The 17288-nt window shown below is 42.5% G+C and overlaps 1 protein-coding gene across 1 annotated transcript; it reads right to left on the bottom strand.

Annotated features, from left to right (window-relative positions):
- Nucleotides 1-2969: 2969 nt before the first annotated feature.
- LOC307203948 (carboxypeptidase inhibitor SmCI-like) lies at nt 2970-11612 on the bottom strand. The gene is made up of 5 exons (XM_079955257.1): nt 11259-11612; nt 8933-9112; nt 6849-7028; nt 5348-5527; nt 2970-3121 (listed from the first exon to the last, which is right to left on the bottom strand). The coding sequence occupies exons 1-5, from the start codon at nt 11347-11349 to the stop codon at nt 3111-3113; spliced, it is 642 nt and encodes a 213-aa protein (XP_079811383.1). The 5' UTR covers nt 11350-11612; the 3' UTR covers nt 2970-3110.
- Nucleotides 11613-17288: the final 5676 nt, after the last annotated feature.

Here is a 17288-nt window from a genome sequence, read left to right as displayed (position 1 = left end):
ATATAATGAAAGGGAAAAAATGTTTAAAATAACATTTGTTTTTTAAAAAAGATTTTATTAGGAATTATGGGTACCGAGATACCAAAGGACCAGAAAAGATTGTTTATATATGCAACAACAGCCGTACAGATACTATTAGCCTAGAGATGAAAGGAAGAGACAACCCCGACCTGAGAGGAATGGCAAACCAAGTTGATGGACTATGCTGGAATGGGAAAACTAACTGGGAAGCTCAGAAATCAAGAAGAATGGGAAAAGTTTATAAATTATCTACAAGACTATTGTAAACAGGTTAAAACATTAGCAGGAATTTTAACCACACTTGTAAAGTAATGGAAAGTATGGATAATATAGAAGGATAAAAAGTTGGGTAAGTATGCAGTTGTAAATATTATCATTACGACCCATGGAAGGGATGGGGGAAAGTCAGGAGATTCAGAGTAATCTTAATATTTGGATTTTGAATTGTTTTTGTTGTTGTTGTATGTTTATACTTTTTAAAATCAAATCTTAAAAATTATATATATAAAAAAGTTTCGAGGAAAGTTTCCTACCCATTTACCATGTGAGGACTGGAAGCAAAAAGGGATAGTTCATGCAGCTTTGAATTTTGACCAGAGAAATATAACATAGCTTCAGCCACCTGGAAATGATACTTGCTGGAGGGATGCAGCTCTGCTACTGCTCTTGGTGTCTGTGCTTGCCTCCTCAATAGCTGGTCCATCTATATATCAACAGCAGTAAATCGGGGAAGCTTATGAGCCACAACAGAAGGTAGAGGTTATTCTGTGTTTATTTAATGATCCTAGAAACATGAAACAACTGGGCGTAAGATAGTTTCTCTTACAAAAGTAAGTGTATAGCTAGTCACATGTTGTGCATACTGTATATTGCTTTGCTATACATAAATTTTGTGGATTCATTTCTTCAGAGCCGTCTTTCCCATTGGGCTTACTGGCGCGTTGCGCCAGGGCGCCTGTCTCTCAGGGGCGCCCCAGCGAGTTGTTGGGATTTTTGACTACGTGCCATTCTGTGCAGCTTCACACAGAGTCAGTGGCGTAGCATGGGTTGTCAGCACCCGGGGCAAGGCAAGTAATTTGCGCCCCCTAACCCTACCCCTAACCCTAACCCCCAGATGTTGCGCCCGGTGCGGCTGGGCCCCCCTGCACCCCCCACGCTACGCCACTGCACAGAGTCAATTAAGAGTTGGCCAACAGCCAAGGATGACTGAGCAGAGAGGAGTAATCTGCCTGGAGATATGGGACCCTGGATACAGCTTTGCCATTGGTTGAGGTCTCACACAGGCATGATGACTTATGACCTAACTGACTGCAGTGTGTGTTGGTCAGTGTGGAGTCTGAGAGTCGTTTGGAGTTTGTTAAGAGAGAGCTAGTTAAGATCCGTATCTGTTCGTGTATATGGTAACTTGTAGAGTCTGCTGTAAATAATAAACACCTCTAAGTCACCAAGTTACTGGTTGCAGCATTTTGTTCCTGCTTCATCCATCCTGCCTGCAACTGATTGCTTTCTGGAACTCTGTGTATGCTCTGCTGAGGTCTTACTAAGGTCCTGCAACAGGTCAATGTTGCAAAACACCAATAAGAGTGGGGGAACTGCGTGGCTTTGCCTTGTGGCCTCCCCTTTCCCTCCTGCACGCCTGCCAGCTGCGCCCCATCAACCATATGGATGGCAGGTGTGCAGCTTCCTTGCCAAGCCCCCACGGGAGGAGAGCGATCCCCACAGAGGCTTGGGAAAACTCTGGGAAACGGGGGGGGGGGGGGCAGCGCCAGAGGGATCTTCACACCACGGCGCTGGATATGCTTAAGACAGCCCTGAATTTCTTTTAGCTGTTGCAGTACAGCTACTGTCCTGGGATTTCATTGTGGATGTCACTGTATCATATTTTATTCAGTTTCCCCCTGTGCTAGTTCTTATTGTGAGTTTGATTTTGTTGCCTCTGTATTTCCACCCTGGAGCTTCCATATGAAAGGTGGACTGCTAATCTGTGCTTTTTTTTCTGGGGGTACTCAATGGCACACAGTTCTGGCATGTTTTGTTTTGATTTTTAAAAGTGTGGCACTTACTGTCACAACTTCATGCTGAGTACCAGCACCATTTTTCTATACAGTGGTACCTCAGGTTACATACGCTTCAGGTTACAGATGCTTCAGGTTACAGGCTCCGCTAACCCAAAAATAGTACCTCGGGTTAAGAACTTTGCTTCAGGATGAGAACGGAAATTGTGCTCCGGCGGCGTGGCAGCAGCAGGAGGCCCCATTAGCTAAAGTGGTCTTCAGGTTAAGAACAGTTTCAGGTTAAGTACGGACCTCCGGAACGAATTAAGTACTTAACCTGAGGTACCACTATATATGTATGTAAAGCACTGCTGTTAATGCCTTTGAAATATCAATATACAGTGGTGCCCCGCAAGACGAATGCCTCGCAAGACGAAAAACCCGCTAGACGAAAGGGTTTTCCGTTTTTCAAGGCGCTTCGCAAGACGAATTTCCCTATAGGCTTGCTTCGCAAGACGAAAACGTCTTGCGAGTCTTGCGAGTTTTTTCCCTCCCCCCCCTTTTTCTAAGCTGCTAAACTGCTAATAGCCGCTTAGCCACTAAGCCGCTAAGCAGCTAATAGCCGCTAAGCCGCTAATAGCACTAATCCACTAAGCCGCTAATAGGGATGCTTCGCAAGACAAAAAAACCACTAGACGAAGAGACTCGCGGAACGGATTATTTTCGTGTTGCGAGGCACCACTGTATAACTAAATGACTTGTAAAAATATTGTTGAATAGAGAACAAGAGGCAATGCTTAATAAACCTGTTACCTGCATTGGCAGAGAACCATGCATTTGGGAAGAAGATATTAAGGATTTAAACAGAGAATGAATCAATGTAGACATAGCCTGATACTCAGGAATTAGGATACAGAGGATGCTCAACCCCCATTGTCTTTATTCAGAACATTCAGGAGCCTCCAGCTAAGGAGAATAGGACATCTGGAAATGGCAGGATATCTGGAATTAAGCTGTCTGGGGGGTTTTCTTCTTCCCGGAATGAACTGGTAGCATCTTTGAACTTCTCGAAATATTACTGGCTCTTGCAGCAGATTAGATGATCACTGTGGAAGAAAGAGATATTCCTTTCTTATGGATCTAACAACACATTCCTTATATTCCACCCTTCCTCTGTCAAGGAGCCCAGGGCAGCTCGCATCAAGGGGGCAATAAGGAGAACAAAGGGAAAGAAAGCACAGTGCACAAAGAGCGGCGGACAAGTCACCATCATATGCTACAAATGTAACTTGAACTCGCACTTTTGCCATGGGTGCTTCTAAATGGCCATCTTGACCAAAGGGGGAGTGCGGGTGGGTGGGTGGGTGGGTCACTTTTGTGGTGATCACACAGGGTCTATTGATCCCTGTGCCACCACTGTGCTCGCTTCCCTGCTGCCACCAACCCATTTCTCTCGGGTACACACTGAGTCCAGACAGTTGTTAAAATTAAACCAAATAAACAAGTTTATTTTATAAGCATTAACAAGTTTACGGTTTTTCAGATAATTTTCTTCTCAGTTTCTTAACCTTAGTTTCTTTACCGGCCTATACCTTCCTAATACCTTCTGACTGATTATCTCAACTGTTTGACTGACTCCTCTTAACAGATTCTCTCACTTTCTCACATCAGACTAGCCCAACCCACAGACTTATCCTCCCTCTCTCTTCTCTAACTCCAGACTGACTTCTTAACAACTCTAACTCCTCCCCTTGGGTTCCTAGAGGTTAGTCATTTTACAATTAAATTTTGCAATTTTACATTTTACAATTAAAGGGGGAGCGCGGGTGTGTGTGTGTGTGTGTGTGTGAGAGAGAGAGAGAGAGAGAGAGAGAGAGAGAGAGAAACAGCCTAATGAGCTGCTGCTATCGAGATCCCAGTGGTGGTCCCTCCCTTCCATAGCAGCTTCTGAAGTACAACCTTGCCCTAAGGGGTAGGGAGGAGAACGAAGACAATCTGTTTCATCCAATAGCACACCCAAGGCTGGATCAACAGAAGTATAATGTCCAGATCAAGAGAAGTAATAGCACCACTCTATTCCTGGCATCACTAACGTACTAATTTACACAGGCACCCAGGGCACCTCCCTTGGAAACCCTCCCTCTCCTAATTGTTTTGGAATTTTTCAGGAATCTGTTTTAAGCTTTCACCCATCCTGCTACCCCCACCACCACCACCACCAATACACTTGGACATAATAGGTTCTCTCCAACTAACTTTTACTCAGAGTAGATTTATTTAAAATACTGGACCTTGGCCACATCTGTTAATCTCTACATGCCACCCAACATTTCCCAACCCAAAGCTGGGATTCCCAACCCAAAGCCCCAGGCTGCCTTGGCCTGCCACACCACCATGACTGCCACCAGCTATAAACCTGCAAGCACACCAACACCGCCACACACACCTGCAAGCAGTTGGGGGGGGTATGATCCATAGCTGTCAACTTTTCCCTTTTCTTGTGAGGAATCCTATTTGGAATAAGGGAATTTCCCTTTAAAAAAGGGAAACGTTGACAGCTATGGTATGATCTCTATTAACTCTGAGTAAGACTAGCATTGGACTTAACCCCATGTGAGCCATTCATAGAATATGAAAGGAAGAGGGTGGGGGAGATGATTCAATTCAGTTAGCACTTGAAGCCAAATCTATCAAATGTCCATTTTCTGAAATAATATGAAAACGCAAATGCAACCATGGTACAAAATTTGCGGTTATCTGAATTTTGCAACGTAGTTCTCCAACTCAACAATGTTTACAAAACTGCTTACATTATAGGGAGATGTGTATAAAAACAAATACAACATACTAAAATGCACTGTATTTGGAGAAACTGCTTGCAAAAAATGTATACGTGAAAATGGGGTTTTAGGAGAAACTTGCACTAAAATGCTGATTAATTTTCATGAATTTTTTTTTAATTGCAGATTGCTGGAGAAATTTAGAGAATTGGGGGGGGGTGAGAACCTGGGGAAACCACATGGTTTCCACCAGGTCCAGCCGAGCTGCTGTGGGTGTTTTAATTTTGCAACTTAATGAGATTGTAGGGATTTTGTGGAAGCAAATGTGTTAGGTTGCCTTGCGTACTTGGGCTGCTTTGTTTTTGCAGAGAAAGATATAGCCTGGGTTGGTTAGTTGGTTGGTTGGTTGGTTGGTTGGTTCACTTGTTTGTTGCCTGACTGGATTTGTGGGGGTAGGTTTGCTTTTTGGGGAGGGCAGGAATGTTTCCTAGGTGGGTTTCGTGTTTCCTGAAGGAGACCCCTGTCCTAAAGTAAGAAAGTATTTGCTCTTACCAAAATATTGACACACAAATTCGCATTCCTGTTGAGTCTCAAATCTATTGGCATTGCCACCACAGCCACGGTGGATAAACCCTTCACATTTCTTGGTGGACATATTGAAGAAATACCGCACATTGGATTCCTTGCACTTTCCAACGACTTTAGTGAGTCTGCATCTTGAAGGGAAAATAACTGGTGGGTAAAAGGAGAAGAAAGGCAGGGTTTGTTATATATAATCTGAAAGTCTGAATATAGAATATGATGACAGCTGAGGCTATGATTCTGACACCTGAAAATGTTAATTACGCAATGAAGAAACCTATAGACAAGAATCCAGTAGTCATACTGACAGACCTAAAGTCCAACTGAGACTAGGGTCACAGGCACACCATAAACCTAGGACACGTTTCATGCACATTTGAACCACATAGGTTCCCCCAAAGAATCCTTGGAACTGCAATTTGTTAGTGGTGCTAAGAATTGGGTATCTTTGAGGGGTAAACTGCAGCTTCCAGAATTGTTTGAGAGTAGGCTTGTGCTTTAATTGGATGTGGCTGGTGGCTGTATGGATATGGCTGTTGTGGTTTATTCCAGAGTTCTTAAAATGAATTGAACATATTTTAGCACCACACTAAATTTAGTGAAACTGCATTAAGGTTTGCTGCACAGAAAAATGCTTGGGGAGAGAAATGCTTGTGAAACCATAACCCTGAAGCCTACATTGCAAGGCAGACATTCCATACCTCCTGCCCTGTTCCTGCGCTGGTTCTTTCAGCAGTTTTCCACTTCCACCTAGGTAAAGGTAAAGGGACCCCTGACCATTAGGTCCAGTCATGACCGACTCTGGGGTTGTGGCACTCATCTCGCTTTATCGGCAGAGGAAGCCGGCGTACAGCTTCTGGGTCATGTGGCCAGCATGACTAAGCTGCTTCTGGCGAACCAGAGCAGCGCACGGAAACGGCGTTTACCTTTCCGCTGGAGCGGTACCTATTTATCTACTTGCACTTTGAGGTGCTTTCAAACTGCTAGGTTGGCAGGAGCAGGGACCGAGCAACGGGAGCTCACCCCATCGCGGGGATTCGAACCGCCAACCTTCTGATCGGCAAGTCCTAGGCTCTGTGGTTTAACCCACAGTGCCACCTGCATCCCTACTTCCACCTACTCTAGTATAAAACTGAAGTATAGCTTAATACAGCAGGTGAGGCGACACATTGGTCAAGAGGACTGTGGCAGCCAGTGAGGTGTTATGGTTAGTGTTTTGTATGTGACCTGGGAAACCAGGGTTTGAATCCCCACTTGGCCATGAAGCTCACTGGGTATGGCCTTGGGCAGTCACTGTCTCTCAAGCCTAGCCTACCTCACAGGGTTGTTGTGAGGATAAAATGGGGAGGGGAGAGCCATGTATCAAACAAACAAACAAACAGGTAACTAGGGATCCAATGGGAATCTGCACAAAGGGCTCCATACTCCATCACACCCTAAAGTGTGGTTTTTTAAAAAAAAATCCTCTTACCGTAAGATTCACACACGTGAGTGCAATCTGCAAGAGATACAAAATTATTTTCAGTGCCTCCACAGCCACTGTAAATGAATTTCTCACACTCTAGGGTTTTGACATTGAAGAAATAGCGTGGATAATTTCCTCTGCAACTTCCATGGCTTTTGGCGATTTTGCATATACGGGGTATTCCAGCTAGTGGATCAAAGAACAAAGACAAGTCTCGTGTGTACACAATTTCAAAGTCAGAAGTGCAAAAACAATGGAAGTGTGACTCCAGCTCCTGAAATTATCTAAGTAGGCAATGAAGGACCTTCTGCAGTGGGATCCAGTGATCACACTAACAAACCAAAGCCTAATTGAAATTAGGGATATGTTCAAATTACCACTGTCCTGAACATTAAAATCTCATCCCTATGGGATGCCATGAAACATGTTATCAGAGGCCAATGCATAAGCCAATCCAACATGATGGAGAAAAGGAAAGGGAACTTTTTCTTCTTGATTACATAGTGAAATACGGGATCTGGAAATTTCTTATACCTCTAAAGGTGGCCGCAGTTCTTTCCCTTTGGAACTCTGCACGGGCATTGCAGTTCATGCAACTGCTACTCTGCTGCTATCTGCCCATGCCCTGGAGTTGCTAAAAAGAGCCATGGAGAGAAGGCGTGACTGGATTTTGCACCAGCCCTTTCAGATATTTTCTAACTGAAGGAAGAATCCCTTCTGGAGTCTGGCCATGGCTGCCTAAGAGTAGGCTCATGTCAGGGGCTGGACTGAGGAATGGTGGGGGCCGCCACCCCCTTCTCCTGAAGGGCGGGAGGGTAGTATAGCTTTAGAACAGTTGTTTGCAGAAGGGCATAGATCAGAGGGGAAAAGCTGGGAAATACTGGGTGAGGAACAGCTGGAAGAGGAAACACTGGGAGAGAGACAGTTGACAGATTCAGTGTCCTTGGAAAGCATTCCTGACCCTCCCCCCCCCTTTACCTAAGACTAGACGGGCTTGGAACGTGATAGAACAGAGAGTTCAGCAGCAACAACCTCAGATTACCTGAAGTAGGAGTGGCATAGATTAATAGAGACGGAGGGGGTGAACCTTTACTGGGAGCATCACCATTTCTAGAGAAATAGGGATAACTTTGTCTCTTGCTGTGATTACTAAAAAAACTAACTGGTCAGAAGCTCCTTTCTTTTTACCTACTTATTTACTGCCACTAGGGGAGGGATCAGATTCCCCGAAGACTGACAGCTCACTGCTTTACATTTCTCAGTTTGAAAAACTGGAAAGATACTTTTGTTGCAGCACATCATAAAATCAATTATATTATTTGCAGCTGTATGCAAGTTGGTGTTGCTGTATTGTGTATGGTTTATCTTCTACTGGAGAAGACTAGTCAGTCAAAAAGCAACTGCATACGGACATTCAGTTTGGCTGTTATTTGAAATGTGTAATGGTACACATTACAGGAGGCAGCAGTGAAAACCATCCCAATGAAAAGGAAATGCGAGAAAGCAATGCAAGATTGAGGGTGCAAGGAGAAGGGGACAACAGGGGACAAAATGGTTGGACAGTGTTCTCAAAGCTACTAAAATGAGTTTGACCAAACTGCGGGAGGCAGTGGAAGACAGGAGTGCCTGGCGTGCTCTGGTCCATGAGGTCACGAAGAGTCGGACACGACTAAATGACTAGACAACAACACCACACATTATTTTATTTTAATTGATTTTTATCTTCTCAGACCTTTCGTTTGTCATTGTGCCAACATACCTAAAGAAAACCAAAGTAAGCCAAAGGCTTTTTGACCATAAGCCTTGTTCAGTGGTCTCAAATAAAATTTGCAATATGTAAAATGTACCAAAAATCATTTCAAACAATGATTTCTCTTCAGTTATGTTTAAGGGGAGAGGATGTTGCCTTTCTGGGGTTGTATTGGAGGGGTTTGGAGAGAGAGAGATAATAATATTGTACTTGGAGGCCTTTCATGTTTTCAAGAAAAGGGGACATGCACCCTTCAGAGTTTCTCAAATTTTGAAATGTGCCCATTTGCCCCCAAATGTTCACAGTTCCAGCCCTAAATTAGCAAGTTATTTGTTCTTACCAAAGCGTCCACATTCCTGATAGCAAGAAGCATACTTCAAAAAGTTATTTGCATTCGGTTCACATCCACCGAAAATGAACGGCTCACACTTCATGGTTTCAGTATTGAAGAAAAAACGTGGAATACTACCTCTGCAGCTTCCTATACTTACAGGGAGTTTGCATATATCAGGTAGAGTATCTGGTGGGTAAAAGAAAACAAAGGCAAGTCTCACATAAACATTATATCAAAGTCTGAAACACAGAAAGCAACGACATTGACCATGTGAGTCCTGAAGATAGCCCTCCTAAGTATCCAATGAGGAACTTCTGAATGGGGATCTAATAGTTATGGTAACAGACCAGCAGCCCAGTTGAAACTTTGGTGCTTGTTGTGATTTCTCCATAGCCCTTTAAATGGATTTAGCATAATTACCACCATAGTAAATTTGAGTGGAAATCTCTTGGGGCTTGGGGCTACAGAGCTAACTCAGACCACTGAGATACATGGTAAGAAAAAGGTTTGACATACCATCACCCTGAAATCCTACAAACCTATAGGAACATTCCAACTCAGATGGAAAGTATGAGCTTGCCACAACTTTAGACTCAACAAATCCCAAATTCTCTTCCAGTGCTATAATTCAGTGGTTCAGCATTTGGCTGAGTGAAGAATGTTAGGGCTGTGTCCACTTCTGAAAGCCAAATATTAAGAATGAGATTGACAAACTGGAGAGTCACCGAGGAGAATAGAGGGACCAGGATTATAAAGGGATATAGTTTGTTCTGAGAAGAAAGTTTAACAAGAATAGATAGTATGGAGCTACTCTGTCTAGATGAAAGTTACTTCAAATGGAAAGTATGAGGTTGCTTCAACTTTGGGCTAGATGACCACCATCACCACCCCACAAAAACAAAAAAACTTCTCTTCCGGTGCTATAATTTGGTTATTCAGCATCTGGCTGAATGAAGGAGGATAGGGTTGTGTCCAGTTCCAGCTGAGAGTTACTTTCCTCTTCTCAATAGTTTAGCATTGTGTGTCAGCTGGCAAACTGAAATCCAAGACTTCTGGAAGAAGCCAAGTTGTCTACCCAGTGACCAAAAACCAAAAACAAAATAAAACCACAGATCCTGTATTGAGAAGAGCAGGATTCCATAAAAGCTCTGATCCAGTCCTTTGAACAGGCTGAGATAGATAACTGAAGGGAGCAGCAGAGCCAAGGATAAGTTGATTCCAAATCTGAGAGTTTCCCAAAGAGACCCACATTGTGCCTCTTAGGAGTCATTGTACCAAAACCAATATGGGCCAAACATCATGCTGCTCTCTGCCACTCTCGTGAGTACCACCTGCAAGGTATCTTGGCTGATGCAGTGACACAGCACGATATTCCTGAGGATGCCAGAAGTCAACACTAACCATGAACAAAGCTCATCTGTCCACACCCTGAACCATGGCTGATTTGAGCTTAAACAAAATAAAAAAAATCCTTCCAGTAGCACCTTAAAGACCAACTAAGTTACTTCTTGGTATGAGCTTTCGTGTGCATGCACACTTCTTCTTCTGCATGCACACTTCTTTCGTGCATGCACACGAAAGCTCATACCAAGAACTAACTTAGTTGGTCTTTAAGGTGCTACTGGAAGGAATTTTTTTATTTTGTTTTGACTATGGCAGACCAACACGGCTACCTATCTGTAACTGGATTTGAGCTTAGTTGGCAAAGATTGCTGAAGAGAGAGATCAGACTATTCAAGGGTAGGTTTACTCCAAATCTGAGCATTCCCAGAATTTTGCTTCCCTGGGAACATAGTATAAAGTTTAAAAGAGTGACTCACAGAATAACCAGAGTATCACTGGTCTACTATGGTCTTGGGCAGAGTGCTAGAATGCCAGCATATTTCTGAGGATTCCATGTCATGAAATTCAACTATCCAAAAATGCATTGGAATTAATTGTCTTGTTTAACTTATAGAGTCATCTATTTGAATGGATCTACTCTGAGTGAACCGTCGTTGGTTACAACCCCACATGTCTTCATCTTGAGCCACCACAGATTTAAGCCACCGAGCCATGAAGAAGCCATGGAGCTCCTTTGAAGATCCAGATTTGATCAAGCTATTGTAATTGCTCACTGGGCAAATTCAGGTTGTTGCTTGGGCCTCCAACTGTTATAGAAATATGTGGGCACATTTGTTGCTTGGGAAAAATCAAGTTCCACGTCCCTTGAACCTTAAGGAGGGGGGCAACCCTAAGTAGAGAGGTGGGTTAAAGAACTGGAGAGAGATAGGGGGAGGTAAAGCCATGATACACAAAAGATTTAGAAGTTGTAAAAAGAGAGAGCTCATACCTGTATCCAACACAGAGGTGCCCAGCAGCTCAGGCCAGGGTGCGAAAAGGCCTACAATGAGAGACAGGAGGATGAAGGGACCGCACTGCATGGCGACTCTTCGATAAGAATGTCCCGTGCCAGGGGAAGGGTTGCTATATCATGTTCTTCAAAGAAATGGAGCCCATCAATTGGGCATGAAAAAATGAATTACCAATCTCTAGGGACACTCTGGATCTACTCTAATGATTCCAATGTAATTTCCTGTTCTCATTAAAGTATTCTTCCACATCAAATAGGGACACATTGGAACTCTCAAATGTTTCAGTTCCGTGATATGATGTTGATACAAACCTGATCTTTGGTCATGCAAAGTTTATGGCCTTCTTCCGGTTTTTTCTTTTCTTTCAACTGCATATAGCAAGGCCTGAGAACAGATCATAAGAGTGCTTACGGTCGACAGCAGTGTTCGCCAACTTGGTGCCCTGCAGATGTATTGAACTACTACTCCCACCAGCCCCTGCCAGCTCAGATTGGTGAAGGTTGGCCCACAGACTCTCAATGTCAATGCAAACATGAAGATCATGCAATATGTTATACACACAATCCTGAGATGTGGAGTTGCTAAAGGGCTCTTAAAATTATTTCTCAGTGTGGGCTCTCCTAACCACTCTTGGCACCCTTAAAAAACTAGGGTTCCTGGTACTCTTTGGGGGAAGTCAGGACTGGCAACATGGTTTAAGTCTGCTTTAGATGTCTAGTGTGGGTGTGACCACAGACTCCTAATGGGGAGGGGGTGTAACGTGTGAACGCTTGCTGTCCAACTGTGTTGCTCCCCCTGTGCTTTTTATCCACACATTCCAGGTGGGTGGTGAGTTACAGACTGCACCACCACCCGACTCTGGCTTTCATAGCTGAAGTAGTTGGTGCACACGCCTTTATACAGTTCTCACAAGCCATTGATTCCATAAGAACTAGCCCAGGCTACTTTGCAGTACTTTGTTTCCTTCATTGTGTTCACACTAGATGTCAGCACCTATCCATACCTGGAAACTGTAAGCTCACATCATGGCAGTAGAAAGGGTTATGCTGTTCTTAAAATTAAAGCTGAATTAAAATCCCTCCCAGGGCACTTCCAGATGAAGACAAATGCCCTTTGGGAGGGTGGTTCCCATGACCAGGAAATACACAAGGCAGCTCTGGAGGGCTCCTGGAAATATGTTCCTTTTAACAGCTCTGCCTGATTGGCCAGCTATGGCTGCTCCTGGACAAAAGTCTGGCCGCATGTTGGTAACCTTGAGGCTGGATTACAGCAATGTGATGTATGGGGGGCTGCCCTTCAGCCTCATTTGAAAGCTCCAGTTGGTGCAAAAGTGTGACAGAATTGTTAAAAGGTCTGCACTGGCTGCACATCTACTACCGAGCCAAGTTTGTTGTCTTTGTATTAAGGTAATTTACAAGTCCAAAATACCTAAGGGCAGCCTAACATCTCATCTGTCAGCTTAAACACTTAGATCATCTGGAGGAGCATCATGTCTTGTCCCTGGAGTTGGTGAGGCTCATCTGACAACAAGAATCCAAACCTTTAGCGATTTCCCCACTCCTAAGGACTGCTCAGCCAACAGAGATTCCGCAGTCTGTGAATCTTTAAAGGCCTGCTGAAAACATTTTTACTTAATGGTTTGTTGATGTTCTCTGATCTATTTTTTTTAACATGTTTTATTGTATATGTAGATAATGTAAATCACTTTGATACTTAGAAGACATAGCAGCATATAAATATTTTTGTAACTAAAATCATCTAAGCTCCCCACAAAGAAATAGTAAGCCATAGAAGACACTTAACAGCATTAATGTGGATTTAATAGCAGATTAATTAATGTGGACAAAACCCCATACTCAAGAACCAGAATACAGAGGATGCTGAACTACTGTTGCACTTATTCAGAATATTCAGCTGAGGTGGATGGAAGGACATCTGTAGATTGGCAGGACATCTGGAATTTAGCTGTTGTCTTCTTTCACATGAGCAGGGGGCATTTTTGAGGATGCCAAAATATTACTCATCTTTCACTACAGTGGGAGAAAAATAACTAGAATGTTATTTTTGTTTCAGACTTTACAGGTTGTGGACAGAATGGACTGTTTCAAGAAGTGGCAGAAAGATATATCTAAATTTGTCTGGCAGGGCAAAAAGCCCAGAATAAAATTTAAGATATTAACTGATGCAAAAGATAGAGGGGGGTTTGCCCTGCCGGACTTAAGATTGTACTATGAATCGGCAGCATTCTGCTGGTTGAAAGACTGGCTACTTCTTGAGAATACAGACATTCTGGATTTGGAAGGATTTGATAACAGATTTGGTTGGCATGCATATATATGGTATGACAAGGTTAAAGTTCATAAAGGATTCAAAAACCATATTGTTAGGAAAGCATTATACAATGTTTGGATTCGATACAAGGATTTGTTGGAAAATAAAACTCCTAGGTGGCTATCACCAATGGAGGCTAAGGGGGTGAAGAAGCTTAATATGGAAGCTAAATGGCCAAAATATTGGGAAATTTTAGAGCAAGAGAGTGGAAAAATTAAATTACAGAGTTTTGAGAAAATAAAGTCCAAGGTACGAGATTGGCTTCATTATTATCAAATATTGGAGGTGTTTAATCAAGACAGGAAAATTGGCTTCCAAGTGGAGAAATCAAAATTAGAAACAGAATTGTTAGAACCCAATACTAAGAACTTATCAAGAATGTATAACCTGTTGTTGAAGTGGAATACACTAGATGAGACAGTTAAATCAGCTATGATTAAGTGGGCACAAGACATTGGTCATGATATTATGTTTGCTAACTGGGAACAGTTATGGACCCCCGGAATAAAATTTACGGCATGTAATGCCTTAAGAGAAAATATTATGAAAATGATTTATAGGTGGTACATGACCCCAGTCAAGCTTGCGAAAATTTATCATTTGCCTAATAACAAATGCTGGAAATGTAATGAGACTGAAGGTACCTTCTTTCACCTTTGGTGGACTTGCCCAAAGATTAAGGCCTTTTGGGAAATGATTTATAATGAAATTAAGAAGGTACTTAAATGTACTTTTCATAAGAAACCAGAGGCATTTCTTTTGGGCATGATCGGCCAACTGATGTCAAGGAAGGATAGGACTTTTTTTATGTACTCCACCACAGCAGCAAGGATTCTTTTAGCAAAGTATTGGAAGACACAAGAATTACCCACATTGGAAGAATGGCAAACGAAAGTGATCAACTTTATGGGACTGGCGGAAATGACTGGCAGAATCCGTGACCAAGAGAAAGAGACGGTGGAAGAAGATTGGAAGAAATTTAAAGTATATCTTAAGAACTGTTGTAAAATTGATGAGTGCTAAAATGTCAAAGGAAAGGAAAAGATAGAATTATAGCTGTATTTGGTTGATGAATTAGGAGAAAAAATTGAAAAAGAAAATAAGTTATTATTTAATTGGAACGAAGGGTTGTTGAAAAAATTTAAAATAAGGATGCAGAGAGGGGGAGGTAAGGGGAAGTCCGAGAAAGAAGGTTTATGAAAAGAGGATTTGAAATTATACTTGTTTATATGTTTTTGTATGTCTATGTGTGTATGTTATTTTGTTTTAAATTTATGTTGGAAAATTAATAAAAATTATATTAAAAAAACAGAATATTCAGCTGAGGTGAATGGAAGGACATCTGTAGATTGGCAGGACATCTGGAATTTAGCTGTTGTCTTCTTTCACATGAGCGGGGGGCATTTTTGAGGATGCCAAAATATTACTCGTCTTTCACTACTGTGGAAGAAAGAGAGAATCTTTGTGGTGGATCAAATGATACGAAGGAGGAGGAGGAGGAGGAGGAGGAGGAGGAGGAGGAGGAGAAGAAGAAGAAGAAGAAGAAGAAGAAGAAGAAGAAGAAGAAGAAGAAGAAGAAGAAGAATTATATCCCCCCGTCCTCCTTCCTTTCCCAGAGAGCCCAGGGCAGCCCACAGCAAAGGTGCAGCATTAAGAAGAAGGTAAAAGCACAGTACACAGTATATCTCAGGAGCGACTCAAGGTGATAAAAGGTGAGCAGATCTTCCTTCAGAAACAGATGCCATTGTTCATTTTCCTTTCAAGGGATGATATCGTCAAGCATTGTGAGTTTTATGGTGTAGTACTTTCTTGAATGTTCTCAAATACAAGCTTGCAGCAGTTGTTTATCTCGTGAGTCTGTGGGGCTCCTGGTCAACGCTCAGAGGCAGATGATATATTTCCTGCCTACAGAGCAGTTCTGTGTCTCTTTCTATGCTTTCTGTTATACTGTCTGTTTCTTTGCTTCTGTAACTGGATGAGGTCTTAGGAGATGAAGTTTGGGGACTTTACTGGGGATCCAGTACGATCCTGTACGCTTTTAAACCTCAGTAAACTATAACTGAAGAATTCTGCTGCCTTGGTGTGTGTTTTTCCTTTGGAACTCTGCACGGGAGTTGCAGTTCATGCAATTGCAATCTGTTGCTATCTGCCCATGCCCTGGAGTTGCGCTAAAGAGCCATGGAGACAGGGAGTGGCTAGATTTTGCACCAGCCCTGTCAGATATTTTCTACCTGAAGGAAGAATCCCTTCTGGAGTCTGGCCATGGCTGCCTGAGAGTAGGCTCAGTACTTTAGATTTCTCAGTTTGAAAAGCTGGAAAGATACTTATGTTGCAGCACATCATAAAATATATGATATTATTTGCAGCTATACTGAAGTTGATGTTACTGTATTCTGTATGGTTTATGTTCTACTGGAGAAGACTGGTCAGTCAAAAAGCAACTGAGAACAGACATTGAGTTTGGCTGTTATTGAGTACAGTGGTACCTCAGGTTACATACCCTTCAAGTTACAGATGCTTCATGTTACCGGACTCCACTAACCCAGAAATAGTACCTTGGGTTAAGAACTTTGCTTCAGGATGAGATCAGAAATCTTGCTTTGGCGGCGTGGCAGCCGAGGGAGGCCCCATTAGCTAAAGTGGTGCTTCAGGTTAAAAACAGTTTCAGGTTAAGAACGGACCTCTGGAACGAATTAAGTACTTAACCCGAGGTACCACTGTAATGGTACACATTATTTTATTTTAATTGGTCTTTATCTTCTCAGACATTCTGTTTGTCATTGTGCTAAGATACCTTGAGAAAAGTAAGCCAAAGGCTTTTTGACCATGAGTCTTGTTCAGTGGTCTCAAATAAAATCTGCAATATGTAAAATGTACCAAAAATCATTTCAAACAATGATTTCTCTTCAGTTATGTTTAAGGGGAGAGGATGTTGCCTTTCTGGGGTTGTATTGGAGGGGTTTGGAGAGAGAGAGATAATAATATTGTACTTGGAGGCCTTTCATGTTTTCAAGAAAAGGGGACATGCACCCTTCAGAGTTTCTCAAATTTTGAAATGTGCCCATTTGCCCCCAAATGTTCACAGTTCCAGCCCTAAATTAGCAAGTTATTTGTTCTTACCAAAGCGTCCACATTCCTGATAGCAAGAAGCATACTTCAAAAAGTTATTTGCATTCGGTTTACATCCACCGAAAATGAACGGCTCACACTTCATGGTTTCAGTATTGAAGAAAAAACGTGGAATACTAGCTCTGCACCTTCCTATATGTACAGGGAGTTTGCATATATCAGGTAGAGTATCTGGTGGGTAAAAGAAAACAAAGGCAAGTCTCATATAAACATTATATCAAAGTCTGAAACACAGAAAGCAACGACATTGACCATGTGAGTCCTGAAGATAGCCCTCCTAAGTATCCAATGAGGAACTTCTGAATGGGGATCTAATAGTTATGGTAACAGACCAGCAGCCCAGTTGAAACTTTGGTGCTTGTTGTGATTTCTCCATAGCCCTTTAAATGGATTTAGCATAATTACCACCATAGTAAATTTGAGTGGAAATCTCTTGGGGCTTGGGGCTACAGAGCTAACTCAGACCACTGAGATACATGGTAAGAGAAGAAGAAGAAGAAGAAGAAGAAGAAGAAGAAGAAGAAGAAGAAGAAGAAGAGGAGGAGGAG

The sequence above is a fragment of the Podarcis cretensis genome (genome assembly GCF_951804945.1).
Source record: "Podarcis cretensis genome assembly, chromosome: 15".
Taxonomy (NCBI): domain Eukaryota; kingdom Metazoa; phylum Chordata; class Lepidosauria; order Squamata; family Lacertidae; genus Podarcis; species Podarcis cretensis.
The sequence above is the reverse complement of the archived record's forward strand: the minus strand, read 5'-3'. Positions and strand labels throughout refer to the sequence as shown.